The 26,911-nt window shown below is 37.7% G+C and overlaps 3 protein-coding genes across 5 annotated transcripts; 1 reads left to right on the plus strand and 2 right to left on the minus strand.

Annotated features, from left to right (window-relative positions):
* Positions 1-651: 651 nt before the first annotated feature.
* On the plus strand, positions 652-2,463 carry OTP43 (Pentatricopeptide repeat (PPR) superfamily protein). The gene has a single exon (XM_010256648.3). The coding sequence runs from the start codon at positions 789-791 to the stop codon at positions 2,301-2,303; it is 1,515 nt and encodes a 504-aa protein (XP_010254950.1). The 5' UTR covers positions 652-788; the 3' UTR covers positions 2,304-2,463.
* Positions 2,464-3,936: 1,473 nt separating this feature from the next.
* On the minus strand, positions 3,937-5,374 carry LOC104595774 (uncharacterized). Its single transcript, XM_010256660.3, has one exon. It carries the CDS (start codon positions 5,372-5,374, stop codon positions 4,442-4,444), a length of 933 nt encoding a protein of 310 aa, XP_010254962.1. The 3' UTR covers positions 3,937-4,441.
* LOC104595782 (uncharacterized) lies at positions 3,937-21,262 on the minus strand. 3 transcript variants are annotated; one of them, XM_088901607.1, is made up of 4 exons: positions 20,907-21,262; positions 18,277-18,354; positions 15,583-16,990; positions 3,937-7,144 (listed from the first exon to the last, which is right to left on the minus strand). In XM_088901607.1, exons 3-4 carry the CDS (start codon positions 16,769-16,771, stop codon positions 7,107-7,109), a joined length of 1,227 nt encoding a protein of 408 aa, XP_088757733.1. In that variant the 5' UTR covers positions 16,772-16,990; positions 18,277-18,354; positions 20,907-21,262; the 3' UTR covers positions 3,937-7,106. The 3 variants fall into 3 exon arrangements, with proteins under 3 accessions (XP_088757733.1, XP_019053242.1, XP_010254999.1); XM_019197697.2 differs by lacking the exon at positions 18,277-18,354 and having other exon boundaries at positions 15,583-16,986; XM_010256697.3 differs by lacking the exon at positions 18,277-18,354.
* Positions 21,263-26,911: the final 5,649 nt, after the last annotated feature.

Below are 26,911 nucleotides of genomic sequence, written 5' to 3' on the forward strand. Positions count from 1 at the left end.
GCTTATCTTTTTTCCCAGACCACTCATGTTACATAGAGTCCAGAGTACATTTTGAGATTAGGTTGTCAATGGGGTCAGGACTGGTTTTACCAAGGAAATTTTAAATTTCTGATATTTAAAAATGTTATTTTATAGGGGATTTGTAGGACATATTGAGAAATAAAGGCCAGTACCCCATGTAGGACACAACTATTTGGGGTTTTAGAAGGGGTAGATTAGATATGATCCTAACTTCTGTCTTTTTTTTTTTTTAAAAAAAAAAGTGGACATTTTCATAATTGAACAATGAAAAAATTCTTGCCAAGTAGATAATATGTACTTCATATCAGAGGGGAAGAATTTGCCAACTGACAAAAAACTTAGAGGTAATTTAAATATTTTTTTATTTATCTAAAATTTTGGTATATTTTATTATACTAATAAATATATATTTGCTTTGCATATGGCAATTTTAAATGATGATAATAATTTATATGTCCAAAATTTTCTATGTTTTTATATTTTTTGTATACAATAATAACTCTTAAAAGTATTTGATATAAATCTAATTAGTAGAATTAATTGATAAAAAATGACTTTAATTATAGGATTTAATTCTAAAAAATGAGAATCAATGACTTAAATATAAAAATTAATGAGAATCAAAGTGTTTGTCAAGTGTCGATCACTCACTCCCAGTCGGCAGTCTCCCATCCTATATTCCTATATCAACTGATGTGATGACATTCATTCTCAACCCCAACCCCAACCCCCGTTAAATTACGAACTTATTACTGTTGATCTCTGTGATGTTCCATCATCTCTTCGGATCAACAACTTCCTCACCCGCCAAAACCAACCGTCTTCATCTACGTTTACTTCTTCTTCTTCTTCAACCCAAACGCTTGTCTCACAGCCAACCCAACAAAACCTCCTCCTCCTTACAGTCAGAAGACCCCCTTTTCATTGCTCAACTCATCCTCAACGACAACACTAAAGCCCTAGCCCTCACCCTAGAAAAATGCAGCGGCGTCCATTGGTCCACCCATCTTGTCGACGCTGTCCTCAAACGCCTCTGGAACCACGGTCCCAAAGCCCTCCGGTTCTTCGAATCTCTCGACCGCCACCCCACCTACCAACATTCCACCTCCACCTTCGACTACGCCATCGACATCGCCGGCCGACTTCGAGACTACAAGACCCTTTGGACCCTCCTCTCCCGCATGCGTCGCCGCCGCCTCGGTCCCACCCCCAAAACCTTCGCCATTATCACGGAGAGGTACGTTGCCGCCGGCAAGGCCGATCGGTCTGTTAAGATTTTCTTGTCGATGCACGAGCATGGTTGCCCTCAGGATTTGTCCTCGTTCAATATGTTCCTCGATGTCCTCTGCAAGTCCAAGAGGGTCGAGATGGCTCACTCGCTCTTTAAGGTCTTCAACCGGAGGTTCAGAGCTGACACTATCACTTATAACATAATTGCGAACGGTTGGTGTTTGATTAAGAGAACACCCAAGGCGTTGGAGACACTCAAGGAGATGGTGGAGAGGGGATTGACTCCTTCCCTGGCGACGTATAACATTTTGCTCAAAGGGTTTTTCAGGGCTGGGCAGCTTAAGGAAGCTTGGCAGTTCTTTACTCAGATGAAGAAGAGAGGGTGTGAGCTTGATGTGATTACTTACACTACTGTAGTTCACGGGTTTGGCGTGGCGGGCGAGGTAGAGAAGGCTCGTAGAGTTTTCAGGGGAATGATTGGAGAGGGTTGTCTTCCTTCGGTTGCTACCTACAATGCTTTGGTTCAAGTTCTGTGTAAGAAGGACAACGTCGAGAATGCACTTGCGGTATTCGACGAAATGGCGAAGAAGGGTTATGTACCCAATGCAACAACTTATACTGTGATAATTAGAGGACTATGCCATGCTGGGGAAATGGATAGGGCCATGGAGTTCATGGAAAGAATGAAGGATGATGATCAATGCGAGCCCAATGTACAGACGTACAATGTTGTCATCCGTTATTTGTGTGATGCTGGAGAGCTTGAGAAGGGTTTGGATGTATTCGGTAAGATGGGCGGAGGGGCTTGCTTGCCGAATTTGGATACCTACAACATCTTAATAGGTGCCATGTTTGTAAGGAAGAGATCGGATGATTTGCTGGTAGCAGGGAGGCTATTGATGGAGATGGTGGATAAAGGATTTATTCCAAGAAAGTTCACTTTCAATCGAGTCTTGAATGGGCTTCTGCTCACTGGGAATCAAGGCTTTGCAAAAGAGATTCTGAGGGTGCAGAGCAGGCTCCGTCGTCTTCCTCGAGAATTCAAGTTGTGAAGCTCAGATAAGGGGCCCTGACATCCCTTGTTGTATGTTGATGTATAAACATCGCTGAATGAAACGTTTAATTTATAAATTCTTTTAGTAAGGGGAAGTGAGAATAATGAATTTCAGTTTGAGTTGGGAATTGATCATTCTAAACTGTTTTTTTGTTAGAGCTGATGATTGCAAAGGCTTTGAAAAGCTATGATTCAATTCAACGAAGACTTATTTCATATTCTGATCTCAAAACGGTTTGGCAAAGCTTTTATGCTAGCGCCCAGCCTTTACCACGGCTTGGGATCAGCTGTCTAACTAAGAAAATCACTCTTTTCATTTGGGATCGCGAAGTTAAATAGCATTCATGTTAGCAGATTTAGTTCAGAATTTGCACCAATAGGCCTAAAGATGATGTACAAATTCAGAACTGAAGGTTTATTATAATTGGGACTTTTTTAATTGTGTATCTTGATCTGATTGAATTTGGGTTTAATCTGTAAGCGTAGTATATCTTGATCCCATTAATAATACTTGTTAAAGGAACCTTCCCACCCTGAAATTTGAGATTGAACCAGCATTTCCATCATTCCATAAGGTCATAATTCTTTAATAGTCGGACGAATAATGATAAATTAAATTTGACTACGACAGACTAAGAAATATTAGGAAAGTATTCTCTGTAGGTTTTTTTTAATAGATGAAGATATGAAGTATTCTCTGTAGTTTGTACCAGCAGTTCTGTTTTCAACTTTTCATTCGAGTAACAGGTGCCCTATAAGGATTTTAATAAAGTGTTTTGACAACTTGACAGATTAGTGCATTGTCTTCATATCACCTAATGCTACACTGAAGACATTGCATCTAGACATACCAAACATGTTTACCATTAGAATAAGCCAAGTAAACTCTAGGCAATTTTCTTTTCCTTTTTCTAGAAGATGAAAATTGTATTAATATGTGAATTCAAGTACGAAGAACTGGATTAGAACAACAGGGCACCTGGTGAACCTAAGCGCGTGTAGATGACCAGCCCATCCAAATTGGGCCCGTTTACAAATACAAGATGAGGAAGCTTCCACTTACAAAGGAACACCAAATCCAAGAAAAATGCAAACTAGAGCCTCAGTGCCTCACAGTCGTCAAAATTTGTAATCTAAGAAGATGACAAGGAAATAAATGTTGGGCAGGTTCTAATTTTGCTCTAAGGTAACCAACAACACCCATCTTTTATAGCCTTTGTCTTTTGAGGAATCCATGGTTAGCCTTAACCATGCTCTTGTGGAGTTAGTATTAGCAGCGTAGATGGTTTAGCATCTGGTATTTCATCGTTATCGATGATGGGCCTTATTCAAATATCTATTCATTTGTAACAGTTAATTTCCATGAGACAAATAACATAGTTAAGATTTGGAATGGAAAAGTCTCACTTTTCTGTTTCCTCTCTACTGAAATATCTATATTCTAACATGAATGAAAACAAGAACAGCATACTAAGAAGAAAATCATAGAGTGGTGGTTACTGGAAGCAATTTGTTTTGTAGGGAATTTGTTGGGAAAACTGTGAGGCCGGGAACATCCCTGAACCCTATACAAGTTTTCATTGTTCTCTGATTCTGGGAGATGGGTCCCATATTTGATTTTGGGTTTTCACTTATGAGAAGTCATTAACACATAATTCACAATGAATGCTTCTACACTGTAAAGATATAAATATATTGTTGACATCAAACACATGAAACACTGCTTGTAGCCATAACAATCTGCAGAACTTCTAGATAAGTTTCATCGGTCAAACCTGTTCATTCCATACTGTGACTAGCCCAGTTGTAGGCCTCTTGCCACTATATCTCATGCTTTGTGGTGCAATAAACATAACCTGCTTTTGTAGTTTTGTATGATAATAAGCTGAATCCTGGAACCGTATATGTCTCCTCACTGATTTGTGAATGGCCTAAGTATGGGGTGTCTTCAGTGATCACAATATTGTGTGATTGACAGCTTCTACACTATATCTCAAGCTAGCGACAAACCGTGGTTTGGTTGAACACCTTGATAAACCTTAAAGATCACCAGTGAATCCATGTGGCCACGGAAAGGTTCACGCATGAAAGCACTGAAGAAGCTAATTATGCCCCATCTATCTGTAAGAGGATCTATTAAAGCCTACTTCCAGAGGAGCTGCAAATATTTGATTGCTTGGTAAGCCCCAACTGAAGATCAAGACTTTTACAGCTTTGCTTGGAAACAGGCGAGGGCGAGGGCTTAATGACCACAGGTCTGTTTTCACCGAAACTGTTTGTGTGTGTAAGGGTGAACATACATGCATCTTGTTGGAGAGGAAAACGAGTGGGTAGAACATATGACTTTGATACTTGGGCCCCGCTGAGGTATACATTTTGATCAAAAGGACTGAAACTAATATGAGACTCTTCAAAGAATGTGGAATCGGGTAAAAAGCAGGAGGAATCGTAGAAAAGTGGCTGAGAGGGATGGTAACCGAAACCTTGGCGATTCTGGAAAGGTTGAAGGTAACAGTTGATGCTTGCCCTCCTCGCTTGAAGTTGCAACCTCTTTCTCCTTAGTCGCTCCTTTTTATGGGCATTTTGGTGACCCCCTAGCGCCTGTGAATTTGCAAACTCTTTGAAACAAAATTGGCACTCGTACTTCTTGTCTTCAGCTGGCTCACCTGTTGGGATTTTCTCCTTCATAGACTTCTCCTCCCTCTGAGATGAAACTGTGTTCGACGAATTTGCACTTTCATCTCCTTCCTCCGACGCCCTCGAGCACCTTCCATCGTTTGCATAGGGATCCACTTCGAAGCCGAATAGTCGGAGCTTCTTCTCTTCAGTGTGGATTTTTACATGGAGGCCATTTTCTTCATCCCATCTCTTTGGAGCTGGAAATAGATTAGAGACAACAACACCATGTTCTAGCGCACCCTTTTCCATTTCTCTGAAGATGGGGAGGAGATTAGGATGTGTAGTAGAACCGACACACCCATTAGTTGGCGGTCCTCTCATCAATTTATAGCAAACTTTGCACCGGTCCAACAGTGCAATGCACCCAAAGAAGGTGAGTTTTATAATCATGAACAGAAGACGTACCCAAGATGTGAGTGGAAGGTAGAAAAGAAAGGTCAGATCCAAGGAGCCGTCATGCAGTGATGGGCTCTAACTTTTCCATATATATATATATTATAGTAGATACGTTTCAAACTTTCCCCATCCAAGAGGATTCAGTCTGTTATATTGGGGAGAAATCCTGGTCTTTAAGCACTTACATAATCAATGCTTACAGACAATTATAGTAACAACTTGGTCATTTAAAAACACATATTCCATGCTTATGAAGAAGGGGATGATATTAGATTAACACTAAACCCAAAAGTCAAAAGAGGTGGGGATGCAATCACCTGAGAGGAAGGCGCTCAACTTTGCAACCAAATCTCCCACTCTACTTAATTGAATATAAAAGATTATTTCTCTTGACCATCTGGTGAGGCAATGGATAATATATCTTCCTCTCGAGTCCCAACCATAGACTAACCTTGTAACTTGAAAAGACATAAATATATTTATGTCATACTTGTTGGTACCCAGTTCCATCCACACACAGTGCTCAATAGGGTTACAACATATTATTTGAATATGGTCGAGTTCTGTAGCTTGGTTGTTATCTGGCACTTAATGAAGCTTCTTTATAACTATATACCTCCCCACCTACATGCATCCAAACAAACTCTTAAAACTGTCAATTTTGACTATGATTTTGGGATGCTCTTGAAATGAGGATATGGCTAAACAAAGGAATATTAGAAGTGGGTAATGATGTAAGCATATATACTAATGGGGTCTTCAATGAGATCTGGGCATATCTTCTTAGAGCAGACAAACCCTATACTTTACACCCCAAAGCATAGGTTTACAGCGGAATTAAGTCGTCAGCTTCTATTATTGAATAAATAACCCACAGCATTTGTGTTGGACAGTTGTACCAGATGGACCCACTTATTACAACTTTGGGGACATGTTAGAAACTATTGGATTATGTTGTTATTCCAATGTCTCGTACTAGATCCTTTAATGGGAGACTGACTTCCACCAATGGCGCTCTCTCTTTCTCTTTCCAATTGTTCTTTTCCTTCTAATATATTCAATTCGTTCTTGCTTTTGCGGAAGAAGTCCAAGTAGGCATGCTAAGTCATCAAGCATTCATTGTCTTCTGTCTCTACATGTGGAATCAAATGAGGCCGTCTAGGGGAGGGAATACTGGAATTGTGGTTGGTGGGTAGGTTGGTTGGTTTCATCTCAATCCATTTCATTTATCCTTGGAAGGAAGGACCAGATTGTGGTCCCTACACATTAGCCACCCCAATTTTTTTATTCTAATCCAGTCCTTTTCTTTTCCTTCTGGAGAACTCAAAAATCAAATTAAACAAATAGAAAGGAAGCCAAAATTGACTTAAAGATGCCACGAGATTGGGAGTAAGAAACCTCCCCTCTCCCAACTTAATAAATTGTTTATTTTATTTCAAATCAGTGGTGCAACAGTAATTTGATAGAGGGGTAAGAGAGCAGGATTGGTCAGAGGAGGCAACTCCTTGCTGGAAAACCCCCTTCTTTGTACATCTTCTTGTGCTTGACAAGAAAGGTCATTCTCTTGGGTTGGGATCTGTTTGTTAATATGGAGTCATAGTTTTTTCCCTATCAGCACCCATAGCCTTTGATATCCGAAAGACCTGTATCTGAGTGTTGCATGGTCAATTAAAGAATCCAAGGATTAACTTGTGTTGGGGGAGGCTCTAAGAATATTTGTAGCTTTTCACACACACACACGTGCGTCATCCCTGGGAAATAATCCTGTTGAAGATGGAAGTGGAACATCAATATAAAAAGGGCCACCTGTCATCCATTTTGATAACTTTTACAAGCCTAAGCAATTTGGATAACAAATAATATATAATTGAAGAAAGCATTATGATAATGATGTTGCTTGTAAGAACTTTCATAATAAAATATCACCAAGTGGCAGTGTATTTTTCATCTAAATTAGCATTTGAAATTAGTCGTCAATTAAAGATAATGCAGATAAACACAGTTGCTAACTAGTGATGTGGTAATAAAATATCACCAAGCCTAAGCAATTTCATATATGGAGCGCCACATGTGAAATTCATCTATTGTCAATACAGGAATATGTATAAACACAGTTGCTAACTAGTGATGTGGTAATTCGTCTGTCAGTGGAATCTTTAACGATATGCGATGGTTAAAGGCATCATCAACTAAATAAATACCCAATAGCTATAAATTATTTAAGGAAGGAATCCATCAAGCAGCAAATTGAACCTAATTTAGTACTCAACTGATATTTAACAAACCTTATAAGATGCTTGCTTTGAGAGCCTCTTAAGATGCAATATTAAATAGCTCATATGCCCAACTCCAAACACTGCTATGACATAAGCAATAGATGTTTACCCTACTCAAGTCCTGTCAATTTCAAGGGGCTGCTTTTGGTAAAGATAGCTCCTGAATAATCAAGGTTGTGTTTGATTGGATAGAAAATAAGAGAGAAACAGAAAGCTGAGGGTAAGTTCTTAAGGAAATCAAACCAAACACAGCTAAAGTTTTTTCAAGTCTGAAAGAACAACACAGCTCTATTAACTACTCCCAGGATGCAACTGGGATAGCAGTTATTGCATACCATGCAACCTCATAAATGCTTGAGAAGTAACATCTATCTCAAAGAAACAATCATAGCACAAAAGTTTGTAATATGAAAAAAAGGCAAGTTCCTAACAGCTTGAAAACTTGCAGAATTCCTTTCAGAAGTAAATTTCTCTGTGTTCCTTTCATGCTTAGCCAATTATTACAAAAGTTTGTGAAAAATTGATCACCAAAGTCCTTCGGAATAGATCACAACAAACAAGGAATTTCTCGATCTTCTGAATGACTCTGTCCTTCAGTTCCAACTTGTCTTCAAAAAGTTATTGAGCGGTGCTCCTTATATATGCTCCAGAAAATGGCAAAAGAAGACAAAATTCATAGGATTTTCCCTCTCTTAAAGAATGCCTTTACCAGCCAAGCTGAACAATTTACTCAAGTTAGCCAAAAGAACCCATTCCTTTCCAAGTAGTTAGACAAAATGGGTATGTCTTAATGGAGAATGGACAATGGAGCAGTAGATGGCATAGCAATTCCTTGCTTGAATGGCAAAGGGAACATTCATTTTGAATATCCACCTAGTTGGTTGCCAAACCATTTATCTTCTAAACCTCCCTTATCCTAAGTGTTAAGGTTTCTATTTATCATCTTCCTATCCTTCATAAACTTCTATTCAGAAAAGAAGAGAGAATATTGCTCTAATTGTGTCATTTATGGACATTACAGTAAAGAAGAGAAGGGCAATGTCACTAGTATATCTTCTGGTTTCCACAGGAAGCCTTACTCCTGCTAATGGACCTTGGAAATACCCACTTGGTTTCCACTACAATTACACTATCTAATCCATACAAAAATATCACTAACAGTCAGTTATAATTTTCTTATTGTTTTACGGTTCTAATTAATAATAAGGAAAATGAAAGCCTCTAGCAAAACAAGCACAAAAAAAGAAATCTAGAATTTATCTTTATTCTTGATCAATATATTTACCACGATATATCTTTTCTGGTGTTGTGATGTAGGCCTATATGACAAGATTGACATTGATGTAAATGTTGACATGATGACTTCAGGAAACTATAAAAAGCACACATCTGAACAATTTATAATGTATTCATGAGGTTATATTGATAAAAAAAAAGTATTCATGAGGTTATATTTAAAAAGGGTCCATTGCTTGGTAAAATCATTCTTGGGCTAACAAGCTGGAGAACGTGGGTTTAAGTTTGACAGAGGCCACTTGTGCTAAAATGCTGGAGGTTAGGTCCATATAAAACACACACCCCATGAAATGCTGGAGGTTAGGTCCATATAAAACACACACCCCATGACCCTTGATGGCCAAGACCAGCACTGAGTGATGGAGTTTACTTTATGTTTAAAAAAAGTTGATGAAAGTGTGCAGTATAAAATAAATATAACTTGAGCCATATCTTCATCATCATCACTATCATTTGCCCTACCCTAACCAAGGGGTCTTGTAGCATGGCACCATTATCATTACTATACCTTATCCCTCCTAAGTCGATGCATAATATGTATCATCACCACCACAGCAATCATCTGCTCAAGGTTGAGCTATTAAGTCTTTTTCAATATTGAAACGAGATTCTTTTTGTTCACACCTTTTTCCTTCTGGTGAAACCATGTGAGTCAACTTTCCCTTATCACCAATTAGTGCTACAGTTCCCTTCATATTTTATCCCTTTTAGTCATAAAGCACGCAAACCTCAACTCCTGTGTGCCTGCTTCTCTCATTTTATGAATATCTTGTTTATAGTTTGGCCAACCATGTTTGCTTTTTCAATTAATAAATAATAATAAGAAACCATACCAAAAGAAAGATAAAGGGAAAAAAATCAAACCCCTTGATGGACGATGATTTCTTAAAAGAATAAGAGAACTCGTCTATCTGAGGTTCTGAACTGCAAATAGCCTTATCTTAATCGATGGAACACCTTGCCAACTTCATCATCCACCCTTCACGAGCTGATTATAATCCAAAAAAATGACTTAGTGGAGCAAGAATTTACATTACAAGGACAGGTTTCACAGAAAAGACCTGCTGAAGGAGAAGCGAGAGGGGAGTTTCTGGCGAGAAAATGGAGAAGCGAGATGGTGCTTGAGGTATAGAGCATCTGATTATTGAAGGGGACTTCCAGGTGATAGTGGGTTGGTTGAAGGATCCGGACTCTGTGATCTGGGGTTTTAGAGATCTTCTCAAAAAGGTTAAATGGCTAACAAGGAATATAACAATCAGAGTTCAGTGGGTAAGCAGATCAGCAAACTCAATGGCTGATTCACTTGCAAAACAGGGGGTTCTTCGGGCTACTTTATTTTGGGCTTCTGTGTAATTTCTTTTGTACTTATAATTCTGTAACTAGTCTTAAAGGAAAGGTTGCACCTCGTGCCTTTCAATGGGTTGCATGTAACTCTAATTTGCTGGTTTAATAAAATCTTACTCATTTATCAAAAAAAAATGGTGCTTGACGCGAAGAAATTTGTCTTAGAAGGAAAAGGTCGAAGCCAACTGGTATTGAAGTTCAGATAAGGAAGAACATCCATTTTCTTAATAAGAGAAGCAGTACAGTGACTGAAAGGATTCATTGGAACATCCAAGAAGGTATCAGGTGGTTCTGAAATACAATCAGAAAGGATGGTTTGTGGCAGTTTCATAATTTTTTGGCGATAACCAAAAGCAACTTATCTGTCTTCCAGAAGGAAAGAAAGGTTGGGGATGGAAGCTAATTGCACAGAAGCTCCAAGATTTTCTGTTGATTAAAGGTTAACTTTCTGACTGTACCCTGAGGCCAAACAAGGAGAACTCTCAGAGAAATCACCCGGTTGCAATAGTCCTCAAGTGTCTGAGGACAGTGTGCGAGAGGAAGTCCAGCAGCATTTTTCAGCTGCTAGCCTAAGGTACAAAGACTGGTCTTGGAAAATGATAAAGGAGATTGGGAACAAAGACTGATTTTAAAGGCTGGGAAGAAGGTATCTGACTGGAATGTAATTGTGGAAGCTATCATGGGGAAACCCCGTGTAAATTCTGGAGTCTGTGTTTACTTTTGATGACGGAAGAGCTATTCTGGACAGAGAGGAGAAGACAGTAAATTTTAGAAGAGTGGAGACTGAATTGGGGTGGTTTTAATAGAAAATTGGTCCTTTTCCTGCAACAGAAAGGAGGTAGATGTTGAAGCTTTTGAGATGAAACTTATCGGTTTACCATTCATCCTGTGGAACAAAAACCTCCATTTACAGAACTGTTAAAGCTTTTGGGGTATTCTCCTAGAGTTCGATGTAGCTAATCTTCAGACAGCAAAGATTAAAATCGCAGGAACAAAGCTAGCCAGTGATGAAACCTAAGTGTCACTTTGGAGAGAAGGGCTAGAGGTTGAAGATGAAGTTGACCTGGCAGCTCAGAGTACATAGAGGTGTAAATCAGGCCATGTCGCCCGCGGCCCGGCCCGACTTTGGACCAGCCCGACACGGCACGATGGCATGCGGGTCGTGTCAGGCCCAGCACGATGGTCCGTGCCGTGCTGGGCCTGGGTTCAAAGTCCACAGGTCGGCATGGCCTGCGGGCTGCACTTGGCCCACGGGAATGTAGCGGGCTGCGCTCAGCCCGCCCAAGAACTAGCCGTTGGGGAACCACCCCCCCCCAATGGCTAGTTTCAACTTTTTGGGGGGTTTTTATAGAAATAACCGCCCCCAACAACTATATAGGGGGGTATTTATGTATTTTGGTTGAGGGAGAAAAATGACACAAATGCCCCCCCAACAGCTATATAACAACTAGTTTATGGGGCATTTTGGGTAAAGTGATAAATAACTTTACAATGACCAAAATACCCCTCCCAACAACTATAAAACGATTAGCTTTTAAGGTATTTTAGGAAATTGAATTTTTTCAATTCCTATAAATAGCCCTATCCTCCACCATTCTCATTACACCAATTCAATAATTCTCTTAATCTCTTATCTAGTTCTCATACCCTCTCAAGTTTCAATCTCCCAATCTCTCATACATTCTCTGAACTCTGATTGATTGATTCTCCAATTCTCAACTTTATTGAAGTTTCAACAAGAAGGTTTGCTCAACCAGCTCAAGTATCTTAAGTTAGCAATTTAGGAAGCTTGGACTCTTGGAGTTGAAAGGCTCCAACCATTGAAATCAAATTGGGATTCTGAACCGGCAATCCGGGTAAGTCCAATTAAATTAATTTATATTTTTTTAGAATTTAAAAAATGATCATCTCCTCCTGAAACCAATTCCCCAACATGTTCAATGTCGACGATATTCAGTCGCATCATGATAGTGTTAGCACCGATATGGATGCTATAGATATTGATGGAACTTCCACCCCTAGTACTAATACTAGGGGAAAGAAAAAGAGAGCCTCTAAGTTGATTAGCCCGGTTTGAAAAATATTTAAAGTAGAGGATGTTGAGGGGAAGGGAAAAAGAGTTGTTTGCCAAAAAATGTAAGAAAGACTTTAGCTATTGTGGCAACTAGCAAGGGTGGTACTGGCCATTTGAGAAGGCATTTGCTCACTCATGAGAAAAAAGAAGAAGAAGAAGAAGAAGAAGAAGAAGAAGAAGAAGAAGAAAAATTGTACATGCTGAAAAAATGAGGCAAGAATTAGCAAAATACATTGTACATGCTGAACAACCATTTTCGTTAGCTAAAGATACTAAACTTGAAAAATGGTTACGTAATTCTGTAAATCCACAATATAAAAAAAGTTTCTAGGAATACTATTCGAATAAATGCTTTAAAAAATTTTTATTTATATAAACAAAATTTAATTTATATGTTATCAAATCTTAATTCTAAAGTTGCAATTACTTTTGATGTTTCGACTTCTAAATTTAACATTAGTTATATTTGTGTTACCGGTCATTTTATTGATGAAAAATGGCTTTTAAATAAAAGAATTTTAAGTTTTACTAGGTTTGAATGGCCACATACTGGCCCAGCTATGGCTGCAAGCATTTTAAATACTTTACATGCTTATGGAATTGAGAATAAATTATTTTCTATTAGTTTTGATAATGCTAGTAATAATGCTTCAGCAATAGATATTTTAAAATCTCAATTAAAACCATGTTTAAATGGTAAGTTATTTCATATCAGATGTGCATGTCACATCTTAAATTTATGTATTCAGGATGCTTTAAATATTATTTGTACTCGTATTTCTAAAATTAGAAATTGTATTATATATATTAAAAGTTTTGGAGCAAGAAAACAATAACTTAAATATTTATGTCAAAATTATGGTTTAAAATATAAACATTTTATATTAGATGTTTAACATAGATGAAATTCTACCTATTCTATGTTAGAAAGTTGTATTTCTCACAAATAAATTCTTAGTGATTTTTATAATGCAAAAATGACTAATGATATTATATTTGAGGAAGACTGGGAAATGGCAATTTGTATAAGAGATTTTTTAAAACATTTTTATGATGCAACTAATGAACTACTAGGTATTATCCAACTAGTTGTAATTTATATCAATTAATGGTGATTAGTTATTGTTTTGCAAAATATAGAAACAATCCACAATTTAAAAGTATTGTTGAGATAATGGAAAATAAATTTAAAAAATATTGAGAGAACATTTTCCTATTTATTGCTTAGCTACAATATTAGATCCTAGGATTAGGAAAGATGGTTTAGATATTTTACTTAAAACATGTTGTGAAAATATGAATATTGAGATTGGAAATAAAAAAGAAGAAATTAATAGGTTGGACTTGAATCCTGTGATTTCTTTCAAAGCTTGGACTTGAATCCTCCATACCTCTCCTATTACCAGCACTATTAACAAATTTAAATTCTTTAGTATCCCCAAAAGCTCTCAGCCACTGCCCATAGGTTGGTTCTGCATTGGATTTTGAACCATTTGGATTGCTAACCATTCTGTTAGATAGTCCATATTTGTTTCCTCCAAGACTCTGTTACAAAACCTTTCATCATGCCATAGAAGGTCACACTAACAAAACAGTGGAAACTTTTCATATTGATAAGGGAGACACTGCTTAATCTCATTTCTCATCGTTGCTGTCTTCTCGAGTCCCAAGTGCCAGTGGTCTGGACACATCAACTCGGACTCTCAGAAATCTTCCCCAACAGGGACTATCTTCATCGTCATCAAGGTCTGCTTCAATTTCTATCAACACTTCAGTAACCTTCTTGCCAATCTTTTTGTCACCATCTCCACTGGAACGTCAAGAATGAGGACCCAGATGTTCAGAAAGTGGAAGGCCAGGTTTCTGGGGATGATGTTGGGTTCCATCAAAGTAGAGGGAATCTCACAATCCAAGGTCCACACTCTAGCACCCACTCCAAATCCACTTCTCTGCGGAAAACAATGCACAGAACTTCCCCATGTAGCCATTCCACATCATACCCGATATTCCTACCCCACATATTCCGAACCAATTCCAAGACACCTTGAGCATTCAGTAGCATGTCCGCGACAAATCGCCCATACAGACTCCTGCAACATCTTTCATTCATCCTTGATCTATTTGGTTGATTCTCGTCATTACCTTCCATTGGTAGCAACAGGAGAAAGCTGGTGTGGTGAGTAGAAGCCCTTCAGAGAGCACCTTCTGTGAAGGAGATCAAAATTAGGTTCTAACTTGTCCTTGCAGTATCTGGGTAATATAGTTCTCCCATGATCTACTCCAACCTTTTTGCAACAAGAATGGGAATTATGAAAATAGATGGATAATAGATAGGTTCACCAATGTTAAGTTTATTAGTGTGGTTGTACTTCTAGCCTCCAAGAAAATAATAGTTTTTGTTTCAAGTGTTCAGCATTTTAAAGAATCTATCAAGGACAAGGTTCAACAATTGATATAACTTATAAGCGTATCAATATTGAGTCTATTAGTTAAGCCTCGCTTCCTAAATTCAATTAGACTAGGTAAGTTGTCAATGTGTAGAAAGCCCAAAATGCAAGATCCTGGCTGGCTGGATCAGGGGAAAGACAAGTTCTAATGTAGTTCCTTCCAGGGTTTCTCTATTTGGCAAGTTTGAGAACCAAGGTTTTCCATCAAATATCAAAACAGAACCCCTCCTCTAGACCCCCTTTGTCCTGCCATTGATCCACCTGAAAAAGAATCTATCTATAGCACTGCCTCATTGCCAAGATCCCCCATGTGTCATAATGGTCTAAAAAGAAGATATGGCTTGGTCCAAAACATGAGGTCTAGTAGTCCAGAGTAGGGTAAGCAGGTTTCAGAATTTGCAAGTGTTCTAATGATGGGTGAGAATTAGCAAATTAATTTTCACAGGAGTAATGTTTGTAAAGAAAGCTGAACTAAAAGTCGAGATGTCATAGTTCAAATTTGAACCTAGAAAGGGATTTGATCCCTATCCAGTTAGTCATGAATCATTATGCCATCAGATAAATTCATGGAGAACAACATCAAGATAGAAGAAACAAGATTATAAGATTCAAAATTGAAATAATGTATATCACTTCCATTCATCCAAAATTGTAATATTGTATTCAGATTACACTAAAACTAAAAGGTTGGCGTCAATGTTACAAAAACCATAAAGAGAATGATACAAGTATCAAAGCAACATTAAACCAGTTCAGACTTTTCACCTTCACAAAGCCCAACATCTTTTATCAAATTCTGAAGTACATTTTCTATTGAGCAACATAACCTAGCTTCAGAGGCTAAAGACTTTACAACATCTTCTATCAACTTCAGCTCTTCATGAAACTCAGAGTACAGCACCAAGGAAGAGAAATAATCATCCAGCACCAATCCAAGACTCTTCACAACTGTTTCAAGGGAAGGTACCCATTGACAGGCTTTCAGTCCCAGCTTGGATGCTGCTTTTGGACATGGACCAGATTGTGGAAACTTCTCATACTTCCTCAACCATTTCCCTAAATACCTAATTAAGCTCAACATTTCAGAACCATTGAGCCTCCTAACAGAAGATGACAATGTCAGCTCATCAAGGTTTGGGGATGCAAACACATAATGCAAACAGAGTTCAAAGGTAGAAAAGCCATCATAGGCTTTCATGAGCAAGACTGAAGCTTGCTTTGCCAAGTCAGATCTCTTTTTAGAAAGGTTTTGGCCGGTTGCCTTCTCAATAGCTAAAAGAGCTTGGCTCTCCCATTCTTTTCTCACACTGATCACACTATTGTAAGCATGTTTGGGAAGAGACAAGAAGTATTTCAATATGCTAAGAAGATCTGGTAACTGAAGATCCGATATATGCATGATACATAGACAAAGCAAGTCTGACCGGTTCTTCTCAATCAGAGACTGCACCAAATTACTAGAAGAAGAATGAATAACAAGCCCTTGAACAATTATTGTCTCCAACAGTTCCCAAAGCTCCAGAACTAAAGAAGCCTCCAAAATTAAAACAATAGCATCCCGACTGATCAAAAATCCCAACTTTTCAATCATTAGGCAGGTGTAACTGGAGTCAGACGAATCAACATGACATGCTAAACTAACCTTTTCCCCATTTTTCTCAAGAAACAAATTTAGAATCTCTAGAAATTCACCCTGGTTCAAAGATTTAGGGTTCTTGAGCTTCCGTTTCAATTTATTGACGAAATGATTCCCTAGTTCAATGATATCGGAATCCGTATCAGATATCCTCCATCCTCCCATGTGTTTGATTGGATAAATCTCGTTGGAACCCCCACTTTCAGGCTTCAAATTAGGTAAAATCACATCAGCATTCAGAATAATCGGATACTTGAACTGAGTCATAAAAGTCCCAGAATCAACTATAGCTTTCTTGATGACCTCAAGCAACGACATTGAGAAACCAACTCCCAATCAAACAAACCTCCAAAATCAATTCAATTGTTGCACAAAAATGGAGCAAAAGATATTTGCTACTGCCACGGATAAGTTTTTAAGCAGATGTTTTTGCAGCTTCCCTCATCTTTCCTGAGTCGTCACCAAATTTACAAGTGGCATGATGTACTCCACAAAACCTTGTGATGTCTTTAAGAGTTCTCTAGCTCCAACTTCTGACTACAACAAAACAAAAACAAAAGTGGATTAATGTTACCAAAAACTATAAATCTAAGATATTAATGGCATTATGTAAAAGCTACTATCCAGATAAACTCAACAGTTCATTCCTACAAGTAACAAATTCTAACTATTTATCTCCTAATACTTGCAGAAAGATCAGACTAAGGGGCTGCTTAATAATGGCTGAATATTGATTTGGCCTTCAGTAAATAAAAAAAATTAATTAATAAAATATTCAAGGGCATAGTAATATACCCAACTTCAGCTTAAGCCATTAAGGAGCCCACAACCTCCATAAAAACTTATTCACCAAAAGTCAAAGCAATAATCTTTTCAGTTCAGCCATATCAGCTGTTATCAAACAACCTCTAAGGTTAAAGATGAATCCTGAACACAAAATTTTCTTATGATATTGTTCACATGGATGATTATTCACATATACAAGTTCTTAAGATTCTATACTTGATGATGACTTGGTAATGCTCTGCGCATAATGGTAAACTTTGAAAATTGATACAGAGACAAGTAGAAGGTGAGTGCAACCTATTGTGGACAGGACTTTGGATACAAAAAGTCTTTTCCACATCTCAAGCCCATCTTGTTGAAAAAACCAAGCCATTAAACTTTAATTTCAACATGAATTGGTCCCTATGGAAGTAAAATTAAATTGTAGAAAGTTTCAAGGGAGTTCCTTGAAATGTTGTAAAATTACAGAAGGGAAACATTTGAAATTGAGAATGAAACTTTACAAAATTATAGCATAAGCATACACATACAACTCTTAATGTAACCAAAATAATTATTTAAAATAAAAATATAATCAATAATATATGCTGCTATGCATGCTTGGTTGTAATAAGATCCAATTTACACATATAAATAGTCAGTACCCATAATTATAAAGCATTACAAGCCCTTAAAGAAATAAAGGCATATTACATACTGGTCATGAAAATGTGGTACATGTTTTTCTTTTATTTTTTCATTTTTTTGATATCTTTGAAGGGCTACACAACGGGGGTAGCCCATCCCCAACCAGGTGCAGGAGAGATTCAATCCCAAGTCTCTGCTACGACCAGCAGGAGACCTTACCAACCCGCTGATTGGCACCATGCGAAAATGTGGTACATGTTAATCATAGAAGCAAAATAAATTCATGTAGCAACACATTTTTTAGAAAGAAAGGTATACATAATAATTTAATAAACATTTAAACAAATAAGAGAAATGCATTGTTCTAATAGTTGCCACATATCATATACGGGTAGGGTCAACCTGTATACCCGAATATCAATTTTAAGATAAATGCATTGTTCTCATAACTGCCACGTGGCAGATACAGATTAGGTCAACCTGCATACCTGAAAAACAAATTTAAGGGAAATGTGTTGTTCTCATGACTACCACATGACATGTATGGGTCGGGTCAACCCATATACCCAAAAAATCAATTTTAAGATCAAGAGAAATGCTTTGTTCTCATAACTATGACGTGGAAGATACAGGTTGGGTCAACCCATATGCCCAAAAATTGTAGAAAATTGCAGAAAATTACAAAGAAAAAAAAAACAATAATTTTGCACAAATGCAGAAAAATTGCAAAAAACCGCAGAGATTTTGCAAAAAAAAATCAGAAAATGCAGAGAATGCAGAAAAAATAAAGAAAAATTGGAGCAAAATTACAGAAATGCAGCAGCAAATTACAAAAAAAAAAACAGAAATTTTGCAGAAATGCAAAATTTTGCAGAAAGTTACAGAAAAATGTAGAAAATGCAGAAAAAATCCAGAAATTTGCAAAACAATGGAGATAAAATCCATAAAGTCTGCAGAAAATGCAAAAAAGGAATCCTATACTGTTATTTCTACCTGTAGAAGACACATTACTAGCTTTACAAACTTTATTATCCTACATTCGATCTTCTTTTTGAATTTGTTTTTATACGGATGCCTTCTAAATTTCTAATTGACCTTTTTATGCTGGTAGAGGAGAAGATCTAGGGTTTCATTCTTGCTAAACTCACATCCATCAGACGCTTTTGTGCATTACAAATTTACAATGTTGAATAGTCATTTGACTACATTTTTTTGATAAATAATCATTTGACTACAATTGTTGCTTTTCTTTGTCTAATTCTATAAACAGAAACGCTTGCTTAATGATAGGGTGATAAATCATTCACCTATGCAAGACCAGAGGTGGGAAACTATTCCTTGAAAGAAGCGTCAAGTTGGGGATATTGTCAGGGTATGCTTTTCTTTTTCTTTTATGAACCTTTTTCTTTTTCTTTTTCTTTTTCTTTTTTTGGAATAATAATGGAAATTATTCATTAAAGAACAAGACTATGAATAATATAGACACATCTAAGATTAAACAACTACAAGAGAATCAAAGTACAATACTAAAGTAAGACAGAAACAATATGTTCAACCTACCTTAAATTCAAGAGGAGCCCTCTCAGTTCTTTGTATTAGCTGAAGGACCTGCTAGAGTGTTAGCCAATCTAGGGTACCACCTGAAAATTATGTTCACTCTAGAACCAAAAGATCTGGATTTTCTATGAATGGCAAAGAGTCAAGCATCCAGCCAATGATGGTCTAGGAATAATCTTAACATGATGGTAACCCAAAGCGCCCATCAACTTCAAACCATGAACAAGCTAGTATATACAGCATAAACCATGTTTCTATAACATATTAGATTCGAATACAAAGGAGAGCATTGTCACTGGTTTCTGAAGTCCCCCTCCCTCCCTCTTAACAAACTAATAAACTACTCCCACTGTTACCCACATAGTCATCTGCCACAGGTGAACTACTCCCAGGAGAACCAATTGGAGAACCCAGATCAGATTTTGGCATTTCTCCAGATGTCAAACTGGCAAGCAAATTCATTCCAACATCATCACCTGCTGACATGGTTGCTTAACCCCTCTGTTCAGCAGAACATGTATTAGGCCACCAAACCTGCAACACTGCATTATCCTTTTTCACAATTCCTGGCATAGATTGCCACAGAACTAGCTTTTTGGGTGATTTCCTAACAGCATTTGTTTTTCTTCCCTGCATGCACTTAACATGTACACTATGAATTGCCTTGATGAACTTACATACTGATTTGTTTTCCTTATCTTATATGTACTCTTACTCCAGGATCCTAAAAACAAAAAGATTATAGTGTGTAATGAGAAGCTGAAGACCTTATTTGGAGGGAGAGAGCGTGTGGGGCTTCTTGAGATCTCAGGGATGATTATTCCTCATTTCCTCAAGTGAAGGTCAACTTTGCAGGGAGAGCAAATTCAGAAGCTGAAAAATCATCTTTCTTTTTTTGTGTGTCTGTATTTGTCTACACGGGCACTTTGGGTTCATCTTATTACCAAAAACAAGTGCTTCCTCATTTAATTATTAAGGTAGTTCTCTAGGATGCAGACGTCAATCCAGGTATACTGTGAACATCAAGAGCCATAGTTGCATTCTTAGCAAAGCTTTTTCTCTTGCATCCTTAGAGAGTAAGCATATGAAAGCAAACTTTGTTTTAATAAACTACAGAGGTTTAAAATGGCAATGTTTTAAACATTGTCCTCTTGCTTCCTTAACGAGTAGGCATATGAATGCAAACTCTGTTTCAATAAACTACTGAAGTTCAAAATGACAATGTTTTAAACATTGTCAATCTACATAAGCTCGTACAAATTAACCATTAAATGCTTGTTGCTTGCAAATGATAACGTTTTAATAAACTACTGAGGTTGAAAAAGAAAAGCCAGAGGTCATAGAGGAGTGATTTAGAATCTGCAAATTTCAAAATAAGTTTAACTAAGAAAGAGCATTTAAGTATCAGCAAGCCATACGATGGCATCAACAAGGATACATCGAAGAAACACGGGAAGAAGAAGAAAGAAAATTTGTTCCTAACCTTTATTCCTGTGACGTTGCAGAATGGATGCAGATGGACAGGAAATAATATTCAGCCTTGACAAGTGGAAGGGGAAGAAACACCGGCGACGTTGGAGAAACCACAAACGTTGAAGCTTGTTTTGGCGATTTGAACAAACCCTAAACAGAGAGGAGAAGAAGAGATATTTGAACAGACACCGGCGACGTTCACACTGGTGCAGGTGACAAGCTTGTTTTGGCGACGTTGAAGCTGGTCGCCGGCGATATTGCAGCGAATGAACCTTGGGAGAGTGAGGATGAGTGTTCGGACGTCAGAGAGTGTGAGAAGTAACATTGCCTTATTGGTTACTTTCGAATCCTAAAACTGACCCTCAATGACTCCAATAGCTCAGCTCAGTTGATGCAACCTCAACCCAACCCACCCTGACATGGTTACCCTCGACCCAACCGCTCTTTTCCGCTGACGCTAAAGCCTATTTAGGTCATTCAACCCAATATTGACCCGCCACTAGCATGAGTGTTGAGTTGGTATGGCCTCTAAGGCGGTACGGGATCTGCTCCTTGGGTAAAGTAAAAGCCTTTCCAGTTGCCGCGCACTTTCGGAAGCTGCTGCCGCGTTTTTTCGTTTCCGCTGCATTTGGATTTTGATTTTTCATAGGCGAAGGTTGTGTAACGGTGTTGCCACTCTGTTCTATCCACGCTCTTTGGCTTCAGAGTTCAGATACAGTATGCACGTTCGGCGGTTCGGGTCCACTAATTTGAAAGTTTACCCCTCGGGCCAACCACCTTCAATAGATGGGTCCATTTACCTGGGAGATAGAACTAGTCGGCGCGTTCTATGCACCGGTGGGTTCACTTGACGCTTGAACCCATCAATCACAATCGACCAGGGCCAAGATTACAACCGTTAACATGGGATAGCCGGTCACAAAAAGACAAAAAACAAATGAAAAACACTCGGTTCACGTTCCTCCCTTATTCTCCCTCCCATACCACAGCGGACGGTGACCCGAACTAGCGGGCATCGCCGGCCTTCTTCTTCTTCTTCTTCTTACAAAGGGTTTTTGTTTTCTCTTTTCAACAGATCAAAGCCCGTTGGTATTGGCCCACATTCGTTCACCTGAAGAATCCCGCCGGTATCGCCACCAATTTGTTCAAAACAGAAAACAAGGAACATCATTGTAAGAAGAAGCAGAAAAGGAGGAGGAGGATGCCAAACAACGTACTAGCATCGGAGTTTCGCCGACAATGGACGATGGCCGGCGTGGTGTGTTCGCCGATGTGTGGGGTAAGAGGATTTGGTAGAGGAGAAAAGAGAAAATGAGAGGAATGGTTTAAACTGATAGGGGTTTCAATTTAGTTTTTGTCATTTTGTGCCCGATTCAACTGCACACTCCAATTAACATCCGCCTGTTTGTTAATGTTAGCCCGGCCAACTCCATTGCTACTAACGAGCATATCTATTATAATTCCACTACGTACTATTACAACCCACTTATATTGGCAATGGATTTATTGGTAATTTTCTCATAAAAAACAATGGATTTATAAGTATTTATAAGTATCACAATCCAGTTTTATCTCGTGACTCTTTTATCCTTCATTTTATTTCAGATTTTGAATTTTGAGAGAGGGGTAGCCCAATATACCATTACCTGTATGACTTCGAAAAACACAAGGTATATTTTGAAAGTTTGAAAGAAAATGAAGGGTAAAAGATTCATGATGTGTCTTTAAGTCTATGTAAAAAGCATTTGCTTAGGCTCGGTTTGAAAGGAGTACAAATGCAAATATGTAAAGTGCAAAACTTCATATTTATACTATTTTGTACATATTTGCATTTATACTCCTTTCAAACTGAGCCTTAATGTGCATTTAAGTCGATTTTTAATTATTTAGGGTATGTTTAAGTCTTTTACCCTAAACATATTTTCGGCTAAGATGGTTTTTTTTTTTAATAAACTTTGGTTGCTCACATTCCACAACCTTCGTTGTCCACAAGACTTCCTATATGACAAATAAGTAGGAGTGATCATTTTCAGCCCAGTTTAGACCTGGCCCACGTTTTCTGACTGAGGTATAAGCCTAATACTTTAGGTGGCACACACAATTCATATTATATATAATATTTTATATTATACAATGTATAAAATAAATTTTGCATATATAATATATGACATATATATAATATTTTACACATAAACGATAAAGGTCCAAAATCAGGCATGGCCCCTCCTAGCCACTTAGCCGGAGCCATGATCACCCTTACACATAAGCCCATATGAACTATTTTTTTTTTAAAGAAATACTAATGTTGTTGAAAAATGTCATGTCAAATGCAAGGTGCCAACTAGCTAGTAAGGTAATTGGCTGGTTATAAAGGACATTTGGAAATTGAATCCCGCCTTCTCAAAGTTGGGGGTATGGAGTGTGGGCTACTCTCCATTGTGTAGTCCCATTGAGCGAAAAAAAAAAAAAAAAAAAGATATGACATATCATCCAGGGATAACCCTAATTGCTGTGGAGTGTGGATAACTTTGCAACTTGTCATAAGGCTTTTAGAATTCCTTTGATGCAAAAACAAATAGAAGATTTAGAAACTTCATATACAAGGTTTTGCACCAAACATATTTGTATTTGCACTATTCCCAATTTGAACTTAGTGTAGAAAGATCATAAATACAAATATGAAATAATATATACAAAGGTTTGCACTATATATATTTGTATTTATACCCTTTCCAAACTGAGCATAAGGCTGCGTTTGGAATCAGTGTAAAACATCAAGTACACTGATGACGTTTTGCACTAAATCAGAAAGTGGCCATTGCTTTTTTGAATATAGTGATGGGTGGAAGAGTGTAAAGTTTTACATCGATAAAAATGATGCAGTTTTCACATCGATTATCGATGTAAACCTTTAGAGCTGATGAGGTTTTACATTGATTATTGACGTAAAACTACACTCTAACCAAATGCACGCAAAACTGAACCAAAGTATAGTTTTACGTCAATAATAATTACACCCTCTTTCCAAACGCATACAAAACCAAGCCGATGTAAAATTTGCATCAATTATTGATTTACATCATATCCAAATGCATCCTAAGGCGCAAGATTGTGACCACACCACACAACCCCTTTTATCGGCATCATGGCATGTGTGCCACTTTTTTACCTCAGTACAGGTATAAATCCTTATTTTCTTAAATGACCCTTTCTAACTCTCTTAATAAAGTAGGGGTATAAATTAGATGCATTTAACTTAGGTTAGAAACCGAACCATCCCTAATTATATAACTTATATTGAATTCAACCTTAAGGGTCCTCTTTTTTTTTTTTTGAGGCAAAAAATTTATTTCAAAACAACAGGTTACATCTCATCCAAAAATGTAGACCTGATGAAATCTGGAGGAGTCAACTAGGTCATAGCATGATTATATCTAACAACATGATTTGCTAGCCCGTGGGCTAAGCGATTACAAGATCGAGATGCATGAATAAAACCGGTTGACATAAAGCCAGAAGCAAGATGCCTACATTCTATAATAGTAGACTGTAATCTCCAGGGAGGGTCTGCACCCGAAGAGAGAATGTTGATGATGTGTTTTGCATCACTTTCAATGATGAGAGCCACAAGGTCCATTGCAATGGCACACCTCATACCTTCCAAAATTGCTAAGGCTTCAGCTTCTGCTAGGGAAGAACAATGGAGGGGAGCACATCTACCAGTATGAAATAGCCATTGTGATCTTTGATAACAATTCCAAAAGCCGAGCGATAAACACTCCACACCCCATCTGTATTAATTTTAATGACTCCAATAAGAAGCTTGATCCACCTCTGAACCAGCTGAGGACCCGTGCTGGTTTGAGAGTGAACACTATTAGTGTTTGAATTTGAAATAGTAGATCTGGAAAGTAAGGCACAATGAGCTTCAATGGCTACAAGCGTCTGTAATGGATTAAAAAGGTGTTGCTCAAATATCACTTTATTTCTATGCTTCCAAATGAACCACATTACAATGACCCCTCGAGCAAACATTGGAAAACAAGAATTTTGATTCCTTATCTTGTCCATATGTCTCCAATGTTGTAACCAATAACGTAAATTATTGTTTTGAGTATTCTCAATCCGGATATCCAAGGAGGCAAACCATATGGGCTGAACAGTTGGACTTTGAAATAAGAGGTACACAAGTAGCAAGTTGCTTCAATCTTAGTTGATCTTTTAGCCAGCTCTACATTAACTGAAATATCTCCCTTACAACATCTCCATAAGAACATCTTGACACGGGGAATTAAAGTTTTCATTTTCCACAATTCTTTCCAACTAAGATTTTCGCAAACCCAGGAAGCATGAGAATATTCTAAAACATCTTGACACGACAATTTATATCCAGAGTTGCAAGAGAACCTTCCATGAGGAGTAAATGACCAAATCAGCTTGTCATTAGTTAAAGGATTCACCTAAGGGATAACAATCTTTGTAATCTAGCTAATAATGTCCTCATCAAAGAGCATATGTAAGAGTTGGGTGTTCCATGTCCATGAGTTCCGATTCATGAGCATGGCCACCTTGCTACAAGCAAGATTCCAGTTATTTGACTTTTCAATTAGTCAATTAGGAATCCACGGATCTTTGAAAATATCTACATCCCAACCGTTTGAGATTAACCATCTACAACCCTTAATGAGATCTTCCTGGCAAGCTAATAGACTGGACCACAGCAATGAGTGTGAACTTTTATGATTTTGTTTATAGAAATTTGATTGAGGTAAGATACTTTTCTTTAAGTATTTTAACCCATAAAGAATCGGTTTTTGTGAGAAAATGCCAAGCCAGCTTAAGTAAGAGAGCTATGTTCATCAAACTTGGGTCTCTGAAACCAATACCCCCTTTCTCAAAAGGGAGTAAAAATGACTTCCATGCTTTTAGGTAGATGGGTCTTTATTTTGATGCCTCCCCCCACCAAAAATTGTGGCAAATTGATCTTAGCTCCTTGTAGATGGTGGATAGAAGAGCATAGGTTGCCATATGGTAAAGGGGGAGGAAAGCTAAAGTATATTTAATGAGAGCAGATATACCTGCATGAGAGAGGATTCCTGATTTCCATTTCTTAAGTTTTGACCTTGCTTTATTTACAATAAATCTCCAGTTTGAGTGCTTCTTTGAGGTATTGAGAAGTGGCCCACCCAAGTACATATCCTCCAACTTCATATATTTTATTCCCAACATATCCATGATTTCATATCTTGATGAAAGAGGTGTGCATTTACTAAAGGGGATTGAAGACTTATCATAGTTCACCGCTTGGCCATAACAAGTACAGAACAGATCCAGTAACAGTTTCAGCTTTTGAGTCTCTGAATGTTGCTTCCCCGAAAATCAGTAAATTGTCATAAAAAAGAAGATGATTTAGCTTTAAATTTGATCTTCTAAATTTAAAACCTTTGAGTTCACCAGCATTAAGAGCATCAGAAAACATTATGGATAGCAATTCCAAATAAATAATAAATAAGTACGGGGAGATAGGACACCCCTGTTTGAGCCCTCTAGTTGGCTAGAAAGGTTTACTGGGAGTACCATTAACAATTATGCGCATAGATGAAGAAGCTAAACAGTTACTTACAAGACTGATGAAAACCTCAGAGAAACCCAGGAGCTCCATATAGTGAAAAAGAAAATGCCATTCAACATGGTCGTAAGCTTTAGAAATATCGATTTTGAGAATAAAATGACCTGGGGTAGAAGATCTTTTGTTCATTGAATGCATTATTTCTCTAGCCATAATGATATTATCAACAATTTGTCTACCTAGCATTAAAGCATTTTGAAAAGGAGATACCAGTTTCCCAATAAGAGGTTTCAATCTTTTTGATAAAATTTTAGCAACAATTTTATAAGTAATGTTTGCTAGGCCTATTGGTCTGAAGTCGTTAGGCAAAGAAACATCATCATTTTTTGGGATTAGGACAATAGTTGTGTCGTTAATTGTAGGATCAATGAAGCAGGATTGGATAA

Source organism: Nelumbo nucifera, chromosome 3, assembly GCF_055504915.1.
Source record: "Nelumbo nucifera cultivar China Antique chromosome 3, China Antique-T2T, whole genome shotgun sequence".
In the NCBI taxonomy this organism is placed as follows: domain Eukaryota; kingdom Viridiplantae; phylum Streptophyta; class Magnoliopsida; order Proteales; family Nelumbonaceae; genus Nelumbo; species Nelumbo nucifera.

What these genes read in the sequence shown, in the direction of transcription:
- OTP43 (XM_010256648.3), top strand. Translation starts at nt 789, where the DNA reads ATGTTCCATCATCTCTTCGGATCAACAACTTCCTCACCCGCCAAAACC.
- LOC104595774 (XM_010256660.3), bottom strand. Translation starts at nt 5,374, where the DNA reads ATGATTATAAAACTCACCTTCTTTGGGTGCATTGCACTGTTGGACCGG.
- LOC104595782 (XM_019197697.2), bottom strand. Translation starts at nt 16,771, where the DNA reads ATGTCGTTGCTTGAGGTCATCAAGAAAGCTATAGTTGATTCTGGGACT. An exon ending in AGATGTTGGGCTTTGTGAAG is followed by an intron (nt 7,145 to 15,582) that starts GTGAAAAGTCTG and finishes CATCTTCAACAG; the next exon opens with GATTATTTCCCAGGGATGAC.